This window comes from Rhineura floridana, chromosome 1 (genome assembly GCF_030035675.1).
Source record: "Rhineura floridana isolate rRhiFlo1 chromosome 1, rRhiFlo1.hap2, whole genome shotgun sequence".
Classification (NCBI taxonomy): Eukaryota; Metazoa; Chordata; class Lepidosauria; order Squamata; family Rhineuridae; genus Rhineura; species Rhineura floridana.
The window spans coordinates 264,083,732-264,102,633 of NC_084480.1; the positions used below are offsets into that span (position 1 = coordinate 264,083,732).

The following is an 18,902-nucleotide window of genomic DNA, read 5'->3' on the forward strand; positions in this document are numbered from 1 at the left end:
ATGATTAATTTGCAAAGGAAGTTTAGCATTTTTACAATGCTGAGCATCACTTGAACTATTCTGTGTTGGAAAACGTTAAGAGCAGCCATCTGGAATGCTCTCTGGCCAACTTCCTCCTTGTCCATCAGTATGTAAAGCTGAGTCAGATTCTATTCCTGTCCCCCTTTGTTTTTAGCATTCATATGTGAGGAGGTCTGGACATACTATATCTTTTTGCATTGGTTTAAATTTGTGCAAAATATTTGTGCAAAATAAGATCGGCTTCCAACAGAGCTTTTCTTCTTATTTTTCAAAGGTAATTTTGAATTAAATTACTCATAATCTTGTGATGCTCTGGCAAGTGTTAAATTCATAGTTCGTTACTCAAGGAAAAAAGGGGATTGCAGTGCCAGAAGCAAATGATAATAATTGTTTTTTCTTAGGTATGACAGAGCTGATGATGACTCCAAGTGCTAAAGCAATGTCTTATGACTGTAGAATAAAATCTTTAAATGAAAAGGTCTTGTTTTATGTGGGCAGTGAACACAGAGTATCAGAATAGTAATGGGGGGAATTCAGATACATGAGATTTGGCTTTAGGCTTTTTAAGTACAGCCTGTTACTGCTTTATAAAAATGGATGAAATAAACCACATTAGGAATGTAATATTTTATAGGCAAGAAACAAAGATGCATAGCTAGCTTGTTGTGAAAATGAGCTATGAATATGGAATAACTGCATCTTTGAATCCCTGTTTAATGCTTATTCATAATCTTGAGAGTCATTGTGGTATTGTGGATAGAGTACTGGGCTAGGATTCGAGAGACCTGGCGTCAAATCCCTATTCCCTACTTGGCTCCACATACAGACCAAATTTGCCAGGTGGGCAGGACCAGGAAGAGAAATTGATCCTTAAACTACTCTGGAAATTGTTGCTCTGTGAGGAGTATAGGGGTCTCCTAACAACTCTCAGCTCCCTTAACAATGACAATTTCCAGGATTCTTTGGGGGATGCCAGACTGTTAAAGTGGTATAATAGTGCTTTAATGGTGTGGATGTCACCATAGAGTTTTTACCTATTTAAATGATTGATATCCAGTGTTAGTCCTACTCAGAGTAGACCCATTGAATTTAATAAACATGACCTTTGGTTTATTAATTTCAATGGGTAAACCCTGAGTAAGATTTAGTTGAATAGAACTCAATGTTAGTGACGGAAAGGCCAATTATTTTTGTTAGTTCAACGGCATCGATTCTGTTGTGCTTTTAAAAATGGCCATATCTAGACATATCTTGCATGTGGAAATGGATTCCGTGTGCAGAACACTTGTTTTGTTCATTCAAGCACCTTTTTAAGTGGTGAGCAAGTAAACATTTTTCAGTCTGGCATCTTTTTCTATTGCATTGCATGACCTGGCAGGCCAGCTTCCAAAACCTGAAAGCCTAATTCTTTCTTTGCAGACGTGGCTTGCATTCAAGTCGAGTCTTCAAATTAAGAATAATTATTTGCATCTTGTGCTTGAATCAGGGATGTTGTTTTGCAGACTCAACTTTCATTCAAACCAGGAATGCAAATGAAGATTATTGCTTTCTAGACGTGGCTTGAACGTAAGCCATTGCTGCAACAGAAAAGCTGGGCCTTCAAAAGATGACTGTTCCTTTAAAACTGCAGCTTGAACTTTGAATCACCTGATGTCATATGATGTCAGGTGATTGACTGGTGGGTAGCCCCACTTACCTGACAAATTGTCCTGCAGGGGATGGGGCAGTTCTGGATCTGACCCGCTAGCTAGATTCAATTTCCCCCACACGCTATAAACCATCAAGTAACCTGTTGTGATTTCTCATAACTGCAGCGAATGAATCTTGTAGAGGAAATGGCAACTGACTAGCCTTACAAAAAGGCTTTATGTTTTATTTCCTTTTCTGCTTAGATGGCTGCTCTAATATGATCATTGTGAATGAAGATGCTTCTTCCTGTATAACAGCTTAGCCTCTGGTGAGATCAGTTGTTCCCTTCTGTTAATGTCCATTGTTGTTCACTATCCATGATTGACATCTCCCCTGTCAGTTATATAACAAAAAGTTACTAGAGCTCAACACACATCAAGGGTATTAAAAAACTAAGCTCTGTTCTCAAACTTCTAGGCCACTATTCTAAAGTCCCATAAGATTAAGATCTACAGAGGATCCCCCTCCCTTTTCTTTTGACCTACAATAACAGTGATTGAATCACCTTATGGAAGTGAAATAATTCCTTTCTCTTGTCTGAAAAACATAGGCTGCAACCCGACCCTTCCGGCCTGCAGTGGTAAGGCTTAATAGAACTTTTAGCCAGTGCTGCATTCACAGCCCTGTTATTCATACCACCAGGGTGGAAAGGGGGAGGGAGGAAAAATGCCCCTTAGCTATGCCAGCTCCTAGGCTGATGTAATGAAGACCTGGACTGGGCACATTGCCATCATGAGATGGTAACAGGGCCAGTTCAGGATCCCGTGGATCCTATGCCATCCTGGTTTTGCCCATGTTTCAGGTGTTTCCACTGGCTGCCACCAGAAGGGATACTGCCGGAGGTAACTTCTGCCTGCTTTTGGGGTGGGTGCACTGGGGTGCTCCTCACTGGCAGAGCTTCCTCACTAGCAAAGTCCAAAAGAACTGGGCAGAGGGACTTGTTCACCTCATCCAAACATTCAGAAGCCCTGCAAAATAGGAAGACAAGGATTGTCGGTTGTTTTCTGTCCCTGGCACTTTGGGAAATAGGATAAAGTCGAGCCAGTGTGGTGTAGTGGTTAAGGTGTTGGACTATGACCTGGGAGACCAGGGTTCGAATCCCCACATAGCCATGAAGCTCACTGGGTGACCTTGGGCCAGTCACTGCCTCTCAGCCTCATGAAAACCCTATTCCTAGGGTCACCATAAGTCGGAATCAACTTGAAGGCAGCACTACATTAGGGCAGGTTCATGTTTGTCACTAGTTCTTTTTTTCTTTCTTTCTGGCAAACTGAAGGTTCTGGAGCCCTCCCAATCCACAAATAGGTATTTCCTTTTGACCCAAGGATTATGTTTCTGCAAACTTCCAGCGCAAGGCTTGAAGTTTGATTCAAGCCTAGAATGACCAAACTTTAGCCCAGGTGGGGGAACCTTTGTTCTTCCAGATGTTGTTTGCCTCCAACTCCTAGCAAATCAGCCAGCATGGCCAATGGTTAGTGAAGATGGGAGTTGTCATCCAATAACATTTGGAGGGCCACTGGTTCTCCACCCTTGCTTTAGCCTATTGAAATTTGCCTGCAGTGTGTCTGAGAAAAAGAATTAGCAATTTTATTTAATTGCTAAAAAGTAAAGGTGTCCCCGCACTTATAGTGCGAGCCATTTCCGACTCTTAGGGTGATGTCTTGCGACGTTTACTAGGCAGACCGTATATATGGGGTGGGATTGCCAGTTCCTTCCCCGGCCTTTCTTTACCCCCCAGCGTAGGCCGGGTACTCATTTTACTGAGGACGGATGGATGGAAGGCTGAGTGGACCTCGACCCCTTTTACCGGAGATTCGACTTCCTCCTTCCATTGGAATCGAACTCTGGCCGTGAGCAGAGCTTCGGCTGCGTTACCGCCGCTTACCACTCTGCGCCATGGAGGATCTTATTGTATAATAAAATGGAACTTGGAAATAACAGCATTGCTCTGATAAGTTCTAAATGATTTACCAATTTCAGAGCATCTAAGCAGCAGGTTCAGAAGTACATTTTAAAAGCAACATAAGACCCTACTTCAGCTATGAACTTAAACAGCATCTGAACATCTTTAGCGAGTACTACCCAGCAGTTGTGAATTTAGCACACTAATAAATGCTCACAATTGCTTCTGACTCATTCTGTACAGTTTTTATCATTTTATGATTTCAAGGCAAATAAAAACAAAATCCTAAAAACAAACACAGTAGATTATTGATGGGTTTCTTAATTGCTTGCCATTTTTTGAGACAGCCGTTCTGTAAAGTTTGTGTGTGTGCGAGCTTTCATTCTGTCAGTCTTCTAATTAATTATTGATTGAGTGGCAAACAACTGTGCAAAAATAAAAGTTTCAAAGGAGATGGGCACCATTTAAACATTTATTTCTTGTATGTTAGCTGAAGGAATGAGGAGTGAAGGTTTCACTTAGGAAATGGGACCAAAATGAAAAAATTAACCTTCAGGCTGTTGTGGAATTTTCTCCTAAATGGAGTTCTTGTCCAGGAAACGACACGAAGGCAGTTGAAGCTTATAGCTGTTTATTACAATTGTAAGGAGTCCCTGCTAGCGTGTGCTATGGCGGGAGACTCTTCTTCTCCACATCGAGGGTCTTTTATAGGTTTGTACAAGGTACAGTCATGTGTCCCAAGGTACCCAATAAGGGGCTTTACCTGTTTCCCGCTCCCACCTGGCTGCGTGATTCGTCAGGTAAGTCTCCATTAAAGGGAAGTAAGAACGCACATACTCATCTTTTGTCTGCCCTGTCCAGTCGCAACATCTGTCCCCTTCCACCTTATGCACGTACTAATACCAACGACCCTCAGAGGTGGAATTTTCCACTTCAAGGCTACATTGGGTTTCTTGCTTTTTACTCTGAAAGCATTCATTAACTTATGCTGTTTTAAGCTGTTGTAACCATGTAATATTCTTTAAGAGAAGTACTGCCTTTCTTCAGCTTGCTGCTGTAAGTCTATGGGATTTTCAGCTTGTTTGACTTTCCTTTAAAACGTAAGTGTGATAGTTAAAGTCTTTTATTTAAAGAGCATTATATCCATTCTGTATGAAGCGTAGCCTGCTCCATGCTTGCTGCCAAGCACATCTTGAACATGGATCTCCAGAGGGTGTGTATGCTCACACCTAGCAGGTGCATAATTTGGCTTTGTATACAGTTGTATTAAAAATGTATTAACTGTACTTCATGATTAACATTGACTGAAGGGTCTTGGAAAACAGAGCCCACTCAGTAGCAGTTCATTAATATCACCTTGGCTTATGCTGAGACAAGTGATGCAGAAAAGTGCGGAGGGGAGATGGTGAGCAAGCTCATGTAAACTTCTTCAATCAACACTAGCATAATAGTTTTGGCTGAGGGCCATCAAGTCATCAGCCCTAACTTTAATAGAGAGTGTTGTAGGGAGATTGCTACCAGAAGCCTCCTAATGAGAGATGATTACATTAAAAGCGCCCCTCAGGGAATTTGTGTAGATGATGATCATTATAACTTAAATTTTGAAGGAGGCAGGCATTAAGGGGAAAGAAAACTATATTGGACTAAATAGGCTTATTAAAATGTCAAGGTATTTTATATAAATAATTCCTGTGTGCAGTGGTGGCTGGTGATTCTAGCGTCTTGGACAACTCCTTGAAAGTTCGGACTAAAACCTGGAGCAGATTCCACTGCCCCACTGACATGCAGTTATCAGCCGCCACTGCCCTTGTGTGTGTTTCAAGATCTAGAGCAGTGGCTTCAGCTCCCTAGCAGTACCTCACTGAACAAAACCCATGAACATTAAGAGTACAACCTAGCTGATTGTATCATTCAGTTTTCTTGCCAATCTCCTGCTTCTCCTTGGGTAAGGCATTTGAAGTCATTGCTAATTATTTCTTCTTATCTTACGTCAGGGGAAAGGGAGATAGTGAACATTACTTCATTAATGTTTGTGGAGGGTTTTAAGATGTGGATTTGTTAAGAGTTTCATTAACAGACTGGAAGTCTATGAGACAGAGAGAAAAAGAGAGGGAGTGCTAGCCAGTGGAGGCTGGCCCATTAGGGCAACTGGGGTGCTGTCCCACCAAACTCAGTCTGCCCTTAGCTAGCCCCCCACTGCCTTCTTACTTACCTCCAGTCCAGGGGGTAGCACTGCCTATCAGCTTCCTCCTCCTTAGTCTCAGTGTTGCTTTTCTCGAACACAAAGCATAGACAGGCTCTGGTGCTTCCTGGAGTGAGATGTTTATTTTTCTCTCCACATTTCAGAACTGAATCTCCTTCATTAGGAGCTGTAAACACTTGCAAATATCTTGGACCTCAAAAAGCCTTGTTCTGTACACCTAAACTGAAAACAGCTTCAAGAAAGCTACGAGGCTGTAAAATAATATTTTTCCTTTCTGTGTCTCCACAATGAATGATGCTCTCCAGGTGATAAAAAGGTGATCAAGAGACTACTGAAAATCGAAAGTGAGGATGCTTGCCTCATCTCTGCTGGAAGAATGTTTCACAGCATGGGACACTAAATGCCTGACTTCTAGTTGAGGCCAATTGGGCCTCTGTAACATAGAGGACAATATACAGGAGTAATCCATTTCCAAGAGGATATGATTCCTGATAGTTTCCAAAAAGGAAATGTGCAAGAGATGGAAGGACAAGAATAACATAGAAAAGACAAAGCTACTGTATTTGAAAGCCATCATTATCTTGATAAAGCAAACTCCCCAGTGAAAAATGATGTTAGCTGAAGTTTTGAGAACTCTTCATTTCTCTTCTAAGCTAATTCGTATGGGCTCTGATACAGATGTAAACTATTAGGTGAGATGAGTTGTATACTTAAAAATAGGAATTCTTCCATTTGGCAGGTATCCATTAAGTTGGACCATCTGTTTACAAATATACTGGCTTAAAGACTGTCTCAGGGTTCAATGGCTGTCTCACATCTTAATGAATGAAAAACTAAAGATTCATCAAGTGATGCATGATCAGTGCACTGTTGAGCAGGGGTTGATCCTGTAGGCAAGTTTACCATTTTCCTGTGAGCCACTTTCCTAGGTTGTGTAAGAGCATGTTAACTGGCCGACCATGCCTGGAGTAAAAGGGGGTAGACCAGAAAGGTATATTTTCCTTCACTTTGTGTCCAAGGCTAGTTCCCCACACCGGAGGGCTTGAACATGGTCCATAAAAAGGCCTACTGTGTTTCCACATTTGTGATTTAGTTCTCTCTTCCTCTTTCTCAGGTTCAGCTCCTCTTCTTTTTTCCTGTACCTCTGCCTCATTATTTCCTCACATTTATCCTATTCTGCCAAGTGTGGGGAACCTTTGGCTCTCCAGATGCTGCTGAACTACAACTCCCATCATCCCGGGCCATTGTCTATGCTTGTTGGGGTTCATGGGAATGGTACTGCAGCAACATCTGGAGGGTCACAGGTTCCCCACCCCTGCATTCCACATTTTGTCAGTCAGTGTGACAGGGGTGGAGCCATTGTGTTTGTATTGAAGGAATAAGGGGTAAAAACACTGAGAATCTCCTAAGTGACTTCACCAGTTTTGAAAATATTCCTTGCCATCCTTTTGGCAGTTATGTGATATACATTCTGATTGATGTAAAGTCTTAACATTTGTTTAGCCTTCATTGTTCATATTTAGGAAGCAGCAGTTGACAAAAACGTGTGTATTTGTTTGTCTGCTAGAGTTTTGAAGAGGAAAAAGAACAGCTAGAGCATGATCCTTTTCCTTCCCCCTCCTCCTCCCCCATGGGTAATTTTACCTATCCTAATCATGATTGCTTACGAGTAAATCTGATTGACTTCAATAATCATGCAAATGATCAGACCTGCCTTTCCCCTCTTTCCCCTCTCCTCTCCTTTCCTCCCCCCCTTCCCCTCTTCCTCCTCTCCTGCCCACTTCAGCCTTCCTTCCCTTTCCCCTGGTCAGTTTTACCCATCCTAAGCATGATTGCATGGGAGTAAATCGCACTGAGCTCAATCAACATGCAAATGATCAAATCTGTCCTTCCCCCATCTGCTCCCATCCCAGTCCTCCCCTCTGCCTTTCCTCCTCTCCCTCCTCCTCCCTTCCCCATCCCCTGTGGTCAGTTTCACCTATCCTAAGCATGATTGCAGGGGAGTAAATCCCACTGAACTCAATAAGCATGCAAATGATCAATCCATTCTCAGCAAACTTGCACAGGATCCCATTTCTTACCTCCCGGATTAAAAAGCAGAGAAATTCACTAATAGGCAAAAAAACCTTGAGGTTTAAGAACGTACCTATAGCCTACAGATAGTTCTATCAAACTTTAAAAAGCAGGAAAATTGGGCAGCTATAGTGAATGCACCAGGGGAGCAGGAGACCTGACCTCCTCTCTGAGATATTGGACTGCCCTACAAATTTGTCAAAATGCAAACACAATTTGGGTTGGTCTTTCACAGTCCAATCGACTTCCTGTGTAGCTTGGAAGAATTTGGTAACATGTGCCTCTGAGCATATGGTGAGTGGTGGCAATACCTGCAATCAGCCCAAATAATAGAAACAAGACATGTGCTCTGCTGATCCTGTTTTAGCAGGGAGGAAGCAACATTATTAGGACAGTTGATATAGTTCAGATGGTCACTTTGAATATGTCTGATTTAGTTTGCAATTTCAGTGACGTTTCCTATAGGAAATCATTTTCTTTCACCTTTATTTCTATGAATATGTGAAGTACAGCAGCACTTTGCAAAATTTACACTAAAAAAACCTCCAAACATAATTGTGGAATAATGGCATTGACTTCTGTAGAATAGTCTCCAGTGGACCTCAGGAGTGTCTCAATCTGCACAAGATAAAACAGTGGGAGGTGAAATATATTCTAGCAAAATTCTAGGTGTGCTCTGTTTTTAATTGACCGTGCCCACCTTGCCTTAAATAAAGTGGTTTAAACATAGGAGGCTGAAAACATGCATCCTCTTTCTTCCAACAGCTAGAGTCGTTGCTGAAGTAACAACATATTGGAATCAGTCTGATTTTACATCGAACTGCAGTTTCAGATTCAACTGTTAATGCATCCAACATAGAAATAGAACATAACCTCCAATTTGAAACACAAAAGGCTGTCTTCACCATCATATGACATTGACCAAGAAAAAGACTTTGAAATTAATGAAAATAAATTTGACACAGATTTCTAGGATGAATAATGAGGGAAATAAAAATTTCTGGTTTAGATTCTCTGTAGAAACATTAGTAACACAGGAAAGAAGCAAAGTAAGAAGAACACCAACAAACGTACAAAAATATAATTCTCCATCTTTGGAGATGGCAGGTCTTGCCACTACTCACCATATACTCAGAGGCACATGTTACCAAATTCTTCCAAGCTACACAGCAAGTGGATTGGACTGTGAAAGACCAACCCAAATTGTGTTTCCATTTTGCCATATTTATAGGGCAGTCCAATATCTCAGAGAGGAGGTCAGGTCTCATGCTCCTCTGGTGCATTCTCTATAGCTGCCCAATTTCCCTGCTTTTTCAAGTTTGATAGAAATATCTGTGGGCTATAGGTATGTTCTTAAACAGCAAGGGTTTTTTTGCCTATTAGTGAATATAGTATTTTATTCTGAGATCTGGGGAAGTCTTCCTTGATACCTGCACTTTTTGTGCTTTAGAAACATTAAACATAAGTAGTGAAGTAACCATATTATTATGCTTGTATTATTATTAGCATGCACCTTTCCCTTCTTGTTTGGGTAATAAGCCTATAATGCATCAGCTCCATCTTTCTTACATGCTGTTATTTGTAATTCTGCTAAATATATTTGTCCCTGTCTAGCTAAGGACATCCATGTAAGATGCAGATGCTGGATTAGGACCCATATGCATAAATCAGATGTGAGGCTGAATACATGACTCATTAAAAATATAGTCTAGCAACAGTATGTTGGTGGTATTCCAGGCTAGTCCTATTCATTATAGACCCAGTGTTCTTAATAAACATGACTACCTTGGATTATTAATTTGAATGGGTCTAGTTTGAATAGAACTTAGTTGAATATAACTCTTTGTTTTGATTGGATGCACATTCTGATACACATTGGGATGTGTATCTCCATTAATGTTTTTACACTCATCATGCCATATATCACAATCTTTTTTTAAGAGCTGAATTGGAACCATTATGCTATGCTCCCCCTTCCCCCCAAATGTCATGTTATCAGCCATTGTTTACATTATTTTGGTTACTTAAAAAAAATAACTTGTATGAACAGGACTGGAAACAAAGCCCTATGCAGATCAACTGAAAGAACTGGGCATGTTTAGCCTTGAGGAGAGAAGACTGAGGGGAGATATGATAGCACTCTTCAAGTACTTGAAAGGTTGCCACACAGAAGAGGGCCAGGATCTCTTCTCAATTGTTGCTGAGTGCAGGACACGGAATAATGGACTTAAGGTACAGGAAGCCAGATTTCGACTGAACATCAAGAAAAACTTCCTAACTGTTAGAGCTGTACAACAAATGGGACCCATTACCTAGGGAGGTGGTGGGCTCTCCAGCACCAGAGGCATTCAAGAGGCAGCTGGACAGCCATCTGTTGGGTATGTTTTAAGTTGGATTCCTGCATTGAGTAGCAGGTTGGACTTGATGGCCTTACAGGCCCCTTCCAACTTTATTATTTTATGATTCTATGAACAGAAGAAGAACCCTGACGGATCTGACAAATGACCCATCTAGTGCAGCATTTCCCCACTACAGTGGCCAGCCAAAGGCCTATATGGAAGCCCACGAGCAAGACATGAGCACAACAGCCCTCTCTTGGGTTACATTTCTCAGCAACTGGTTTTCAGAGGTAGGACACAGGTTATGACTAGTAGCCATTGACTTCATTTCCTCCTTTTTTTTTGTTCTTTCCAAGAAGGAAACATATATTTCTAGATATCCCAGTAGACTGCAGCTACTTCATTTCATGGTTCATGGAGGATTCTGGGTATCTGTCAAAATTGGAAAGGCAAATATTTTGCAAGCAAGGTTGTCTAAATGAAAAATAGTGCAGTGCAAAGGACACATTGTACAGATCACTGCACTGTACAACACTTTGTGCCTGCACCCATAAAATGAAAGGTCACCACATCTTTTCTTTTCTTTAAAGCCTGTAGGACAGCAGTAATTCAGTGAGTTGCAAAAACACTGTGGTAAAAAACCCCTACATTTTGGGATTATTTTGCTGCTCCTTTTTTCTTAACACTGGCCTTGTTCACTCAAGCTGGTATTGAGGTATATATGTTTCTTGATATAAATCTTGATATCTCTGTTCCATGATTGAATGGACACAGCAAGTTCAGGAAGATCCCAGATAGAGAAATTCAAGATTGCACTGCTTTATATGGAATTTATTCCCCAGGAGGGTGTTGGGATAAGGGTATATGTAATTTTGAGACTTTGACTGCCTTTCAAAATTGGGCACACAAACAATAATTAAACTGTTCTCTTACATACATGTTGGGCTTCAATATATACATCTTGGATGAGATTCCACAGCATGAAGTTATATTCACTTATTCTCACAGATTAGGCAATCTCACTATAGCTCAATTTGACTCCTGTATGCTAGCCAGTTCTGAGATTCCACAGAGCATGTGCAGAATGCCTCACTGATTTTCTTCATCACTTTCATTTTTATCATCTGAACAGAAGCAGCCTTTCCACCAACACAAAAGGCTACACTTACTGTCAGCTGAGCGCTTTATGGTGTGCACAATAACATCTCTGGATATATGCCTGTTCTGACAGGAGTGGTCAATTGAGATGGAAAAATGGATTAATTCAATTCTTCTGTGAATTGTATCTAGTGCTTTATAATGTGTAGAGCATGAAAAACTGAGAATTAGAATGTGGTTTTGGATCACTAATCAACATTTTGTATAGCAAGCAATTCCTTCCGGGGAGAAAAAACAGTACATTTCATGGTCCTTTGCTTAGTGTGTGCTGGCATTTAAATAATATATATTATAATGGATGTCTCAAATTCCATCATAGACACTTTATTCCTAGTGTTTGTGGGATTCAGCCAAAAGTTTCAGTGCTAATGTTTTTGGTTTATTTGCAGCATCATAGAAGAGTCGCCTATTGGTCCTGTGGGTCACTGGGTCTTCATTACAGTAGCTAGACTATTACTAGACCAGAATACCTCTTTCACAGAGCATAGCTTTAGTTTTGAAATATTTGCTTAATCCAAATGCAGCAGTCAATTTATAGAACAATATAGAAGGAAACAGTTATTTAGGAGGCAAGACAGTCTTTGACAGATGTGTGTTATGAAATAATTTTGGCATATGTTTCTGTTGGTGTTTTTGAACTTGATAACTAAAGTTTCAGTTGGACACCCCTTTTTCATCTGACCTGGTCATTAAGTTTTGCTTCAGATCTCTCTCTCTCTCTCTCTCTCTCTCTCTCTCTCTGTGTGTGTGTGTGTGTGTGTGTGTGCAAACTCAGCTGCAGTTCTAGTTCGTTTATATGCAAACTCAGCTGCAGTTATAGGCAATTTAAGTTCGGGCTATCTGCACATACCATACCTGTCCTGTGGCTCTGATCGGGGGGGGCATCGAGATTCTATAACATTCAGTGACAGTGACAAATCAAGACAACAGCAAACCAGGTGATGCTCCCACCATTTAGGCAATGCCGCTCTCTTCCACACTAGCATTCAATGGGCTGGTTTTTTATATGTAGCTATGAAAATCCCAGCTATGGCATATGCATGTTGGTAAGACTGATGTTCGTGAAGAGAGTAGGACTTGAGTGGAACTGAGTATCTAAAGAGCTCTGACATTTGATGTTTCTATTATGGTTTCCATAAGCTTGTCCATAACGTCAAATCATAGGTTCCCATCATATCATTGGACCTCTTTCTACATCCCTTTCTGCTATTTGATGACTGCAGAAGTGTGTGTAGTATAAAATCTTGGAAAAGATGGAGTAGGGAAAGAGTGTTCAGAGGGAAATAGAAGCAGAAGAACCAATACATGGAGAGCACATGATGCAACTAGTGCATAAAGAGCAGGAGCTAGGATTCCCCTTTGGGCAATTTAAACCAGTGTGATTCTTTTTCCCTGGGTGTGGTGTTTGTGTGTATGCCTGCATGCAGATATTGAGATTTCCCGATTTTTGTTGGAAATGGTATCCATCTAATACCAACACAGGTTGGGATATCAAAACGCTGTTCTCTGCATGTTTCAGTTTTATATAACATTTAACAGAGCTTGGAAAAGTTACTTTTTTGAACTACAACTCCCATCAGCCCCAGCTAGCATGGCCACTGGATTGGGTTGATGGGAGTTGTAGTTCAAAAAAGTAACTTTTCCAAGCTCTGATTTAGCAGTAATAGTATTGTTACAACAGCTGGTGAATTTAAACATGGGATGTTTCCACACTAGTGTGGAATTGCCATGCTTTGTTCTCACAACAAAACATCCATACAATATTTTCACCCAGTTATTTCCTTCGACATTTTTCCTATGTTTCTTCTACCTTTTCCCAGACTGCAGAAACACCACCTTTTTTTGAATGGAAGAGTAGTGCAATCTCCAAAGGAGTAGATTGCTCCTCCTCATACTCCTTTTTTTAAAAAGGGTTTTAACATGTGCAAATATATAGGTCAGGAGAACCAGTTACAACTCAGCACACCTTCACGGTTACCTTTCTGGTCATCTCCATTTTATTAGACAGTCTTATTTAACAGGAGCCAGTGTGGTGTAGTGGTTAAGGTGTTGGACTACAACCTGGGAGACTAGGGTTCGAATCCCCACATAGCTTTGAAGCTCACTGGGTGACCTTGGACCAGTCACTGTCTCTCAGCCTCATGAAAACCCTATTCATAGGGTTGCCATAAGTCAGAATCGACCTGAAGGCAGTACATTTACATTTTTTTATTTAACAGTCTTTTAATTAGCTCTGAAAGTTTCCATGCCTATGTATTTTTTCAAAAATATTGTTCTTACATGAAAGAGCTTTACAATAATTTACAATAATTTGATTTTGTAAAAATGTCCATTGATTTGTGTGGGAGAAAAGAGAAACTATGCCTCAAAATGATTAATGGGCAGGCAAAGACACAATTCCCCAGCAAGAACCCTTGGAACAACAGGGTCCATGCTGGAGGGTGGATGCTGGTGAATTGATCCTTCTTCACCCACATGACTATGCTGGGGCCACTAGTGTGGATGGAATATCGTGGTATGATGTATACAAAGAAAAAGTGAGGAAAGTCCATTTCAGTTCTAGCTGCAGGTTATAGAAGGTAAGCAATGACTGTTAGCTCTGAGATCTTTTTGTCTGGAAGCACCCATGATGTTTTTCCAGTGAGACTTGAGTAGAGTCACAGAGTTCCAATTGTCAGAGTGGTTTAGCAGCTAGTCCCTCTTCCCAGACAACTCTGAGAATTGTACCTCTATGAGGAGAATTGGAGTCTCCTAACAACTCTCAGCATCCTTCACAAACTATACTTCCCGGGATTCTTTGGGGAAAGCCATGACTGTTTAAAGTGGAATAATAGTGGAATAAATGTATGACATGAAAGTGGCCTAAGTCTAGAAAAAGAAAGTGGGCTTCTGCTTTCTGCATTGAAAAATAAAGTATCTATCTATTATTTGATTTATATCCTGCCCTTCCTCCCGGCAGGAGCCCAGAGCGGCAAACAAAAACACTAAGAACAGTTTAAAACATCATAAAAACAGACTTTAAAATACATCAACACAAAACATCTTTAAAAACATTTTTTAAAAAGCTTTGAAGACATCTTAAAAAGAAAAAAGAAAAAGTTTAAAATATTAAAAATAAAGATTTACAAATATATTAAAAAGCAATTCCAACACAGACGCAGACTGGGATAAGGTCTCAACTTAAAAGGCTTGTTGAAAGAGGAAGGTCTTCAATAGGCGTCAAAAAGCAGAGATGGTGCCTGTCTAATATTTAAGGGGAGGGAATTCCACAGGGTAGATGCTGCCACACTAAAGGTCCGTTTCCTATATTGTGCAGAATGGACCTCCTGATATGATGGTATCTGCAGGAGGCCCTCACCTGCAGAGCGCAGTGATCAACTGGGCATATAAGGGATAAGTCGGTCTTTCAGGTATCCTGGTCCCAAGCTGTATAGGGCTTTGTACACCAAAACTAGAGCCTTGAACTTGGCCTGGTAGCAAATGGGCAGCCAGTGCAATTGTTTCAGCAGCAGGTTGACATGTTGGTGATGCCCTAGTGAGCAGTCTCGCTGCTGCATTTTGCACCAGCTGCAGCTTCCAGACCAACCTCAGAGGAAGCCCCACATAGAGCACATTACAGTAATCCACCCTGGAGGTTACCAGTGCATGGACAACAGTGGTCAGGCTATCCCGATCCAGAAACAGCCACAGCTGTTTCACCAGCCGAAGCTGGTAAAAGGCACTCCTAGCCACTGAGGTCACCTGGGCGTCTAGTGACAAAGATGGATCCAGGAGCACCCCCAGGCTACAGACCTGCTCTTTCAGAGGGAGTATGACCCCATCCAAAACAGGCAACTGACCAATTATCTGAACTCGGGAGCCACCAACCCACAGTACCTCCATCTTGCTAGAATTCAGACTAAGTTTATTGGCCCTCATCCAGCCCACCACTGAGTCCAGGCAGTGGTCCAGGGCTTGCACGGCCTCTCCTGATTCAGATGTTACAGAGGCCTCTGCGAGAATTTGCAATAGTCAGACCCACTCAATATTTTTCACACAGGGTACATCTACTCCCCCTCTGTCTCACACCCAGGGAGGGCTGGCCTTCTGCGAGTTACAGACTCTCACTCTGAAGGCATCTGGCGACTTTCTCCTATCATTCAGTTCACTGCACAGGCTCTCACTCTGTGCAGGAACTATACATGAGCCATATGCCCTCCCCACTACCAATCTCCTCCAGATTGTTTAGGGGGGAAAAGAAAGAAACAGAAGAGGGTAGCACCTTAGTCCTTGGGACTGCCTAAGGGGCTCCCCAAGGGACAACTCCCTTTGGTGTTACCCCTTCAGTGGCAACCCCAGCAGTGGCAGTCCTGTCGCCCAAAGGCAGCCACGCTTTTATGCCTCCTGACCCAGCCAGAAGCTGATGCAAGAGGCTGCAAGATTGACTGCAGCCTCTCTCTGGAGCCAGGGTCAGGCAGGGGGTCCCAGTCCTTGTAGCACTTACTAGGGACTTCAGCTGTCTCAAAAAACAGCAACCCAGAGGAGCAGGCAGCAAGCACCCAGATGCTCAGATACTCACTCCCAGGGCAGGTCTTCTTCAGTCCCCCCAGTGCTGCAGCTGTTCCCCATCTCTTCTGCTGTTTCTCCCTGGTTGTGGGTGAGTGAAATGATAACATACATTATTTTTTGTTACAAGTTAAATGTAAGTCAGATGAAGGGGAAATGGTCTTTAATCGCACCTCACTCCAATTTTAAGGTTCATCATAGTCAGACCCACATTAGTTAATAAGCATGGTAGCTGACTAAATACTCGGAATAGACCCATTGAAATCAATGGACAAGTCCATTGGGTCTATTATGAGTATGATTTAATCATTTACCAACCTGTATAGAAAATGGTATCTCTAACTGTTGTTATAATGTTGTTGTACAGAATGGATTCAAGTGTATATAAGCAATAAGTACAACCAGGATATTTATTTGAGGAAGTCTTATATGATGAGACCAGAGTCATCCAGGGTCTCAGGGGGTCTTAGACCCTTTACTTTTTTGGGAGCAGGGTCCCAATGTCTCTAGCTTCCTAGGAGCCAATGAGCATGAAAAGGGAGCCATTTAGAAGAGTCTTCTAACATTCTTCCTTGTCCTTTCCTGATGATTTGAGCTAATCAGAGTGAAAGGAGGTCAGTCAGCCAGTAAGAAGACTCTTCTCAGTAGCTAACACCCCTCCGGTCATGTTTATTGGCTTAACAGCTGTTGTGGGAGAAGCCACTTATAAGGATCTCAGCAAAAAAAGGGGAGGGACATGTGACTATCATGAAGGGACCTTGCACTTCTGAATTTGCCACCACACTGCTGTGTTTGTCCACATAGAGTACAACGCGTATGAACATTGTTAATGCAGGACAGAAAGTGAAAATAATTCATTAAAAAGTAGAAATAATTCATTTAAAAATCAAACATACATTCTTGTCAATGTGGAATTTACATTCAGTGTGAGCCAGTGGAGTAGAGTAGAGACTTGGATTTGGGAGAACTAGATTCAAATCCCTGCTCAGCCTGAAGGTTCACTGGAGACTCTGGAACAGGCAGAATCTGGCCCTCTAGACCTCTCTGTCTGGCCCTTTGAACTCTCCCCAGGCCATACCCCTCACTGGCCCTGCTTTACACCCAGAATGTTTTACCTGTCTGGAATGTGTTGTTGAACTTGGAGGGGGGGTTGTCCAGGAGAGGGCATTTGCTCCGGCAGCCCCTAAGTTGTGGAAATCCCTCCCCACAAAGGTGTGTCTAGAACTTCACTGTAGAGATTTCGCTGAATGCTGAAGAGGCACCTCTTTATCCTGGCCTTTGACACCTGAGATGTAATTTTTTAGGACCCACCCTTTTTGGTGCCTGAATTTTGTGACTTTAGGTTGATTTAATTGCTTGAATGCTACAAGCATTGAATGTAACCCACCCTGGAACCTCTGGGTGAAGAGTGGGTGATATCATCATCATCATCCTCATCTTAGAAGGGACATGGCTGTAACTATCATGAAGGGACCCCACACTTCTGAATTTGCTACTACACTACTGGATGAGACCATGAACATCAATGCATTCCACAAAGGGGGTTATAATTGCTTTTTTAAAAAACCCAAAACAGGACTTAGCATATTATTGGCTGCTTTTATCTGGTGTGTATTGCATGATATGTCAGTGAAACAGCAAGCAAGACTCAGGGGTTTGGTTTCATGCAATGGGGATCAGATAGGAAACATACCCATTTTAAAGTCAGTAGTTTTTCCAGCCATGAATAATAAAATAAATTCCTTATGCAACAAAGTAATGGATAATAATCCTTCTTCTTCAAAAGCTTTATCACTAGGTCTTAAGAATGATACTTATCTATGAATGTCTGATTTAATCCTAATTAAGACTTTTTTTATATATATATACATTCTGTTTCCTTACAGTTAGCTGCCCTGGAGAGACAGATCTTTGACTTCCTTGGATTCCAGTGGGCTCCTATCCTTGGTAATTTCCTGCACATAATAGTTGTCATTTTGGGTTTGTTTGGAACTATACAATACAGACCTCGATATATTGTTGTGGTAAGTTTTCTTTTCACTGATTTTTTTTAAAGTGGATTTATAATATTTCATCTCAGTTGATTATTCAGTGTTCTCAATTATAATTGTTTCTTTTGTACAATTTTACATTTTTGTTCTGTTCTCCAGTGCATTTGATTTATTTGTACCATGAATATTGTAAGAAAAAAGGGGGTAAGTGCTAAAAGCTGAATAGAATATTGGCATTAAAGCAGATGTCTCAGAAAATGCAGATGTAGATATATTCTACCAAGCAGAGGCTTCTGAAAATGTCATGGGTTGGGGCAATTGACCTCAGAGGAACTGTCCTTCAAAGCCAGAAGCTCAAGGAGTTCTACATTCAGGTCTTGGATAAAGAATGTCACTGTCCAAGACTTTAACTCCTCCCACAGTGGTTAGGCTGTAGAGGTAGTGCCTTTCAGCAGAAGGGAGTGCTACTGATGGGGGAGCTCCATCACAGTGAAGGCCCCTGCTGTGTCCAGGCAGGCAGAAAGCTATCACCAGTGGGAAGTCATAAAACAGGGCGTTTCCCGGTTAAGGTGAGTTGGGGCACCAGCAGCTTTGGATCCATTTTAAAGTCAAAGTAATGTCTGCAGCCGTGAATAAAAACAAGATGAATTCCTTATGCAACAAAACCGTAGACTTTAGTGACTGAGCCTGAAGGCAATGAAAAGACAACGGTTTCAAAAAAATAACACTGGAGTGTCCCTAGGCTTTCACATTAATTGTGTAAACTTACACAATTCCAGGCACAGTCCGTATATAACTTTCAGCTATACAGTTTTTCACTGTTGCAAAGAAAACCCCAGGGGCTCTCTACAACTTAACCCATCCAGAAATCAAGAATTCTGAAGCCTCCTGAAAAAGTAGCCGCTTCCACATATTGGTGACCCTTAGCTGGCTAGAAAGGTTGAACACTTATTGCTTTTCCTCCTGAAAATGTCAGCACT

General features: G+C 41.6%; 1 protein-coding gene across 1 annotated transcript in view; it reads left to right on the top strand.

Moving 5' to 3' along the window:
• NKAIN3 (sodium/potassium transporting ATPase interacting 3) overlaps positions 1-18,902 on the top strand; it is a 332,467-nt gene that overhangs the window by 36,881 nt on the left and 276,684 nt on the right. Inside the window, exon 2 of the mRNA XM_061599855.1 lies at positions 17,818-17,955. Coding sequence (XP_061455839.1) covers positions 17,818-17,955 — 138 coding nt within the window. The remainder of the gene's footprint in view (positions 1-17,817; positions 17,956-18,902) is intronic.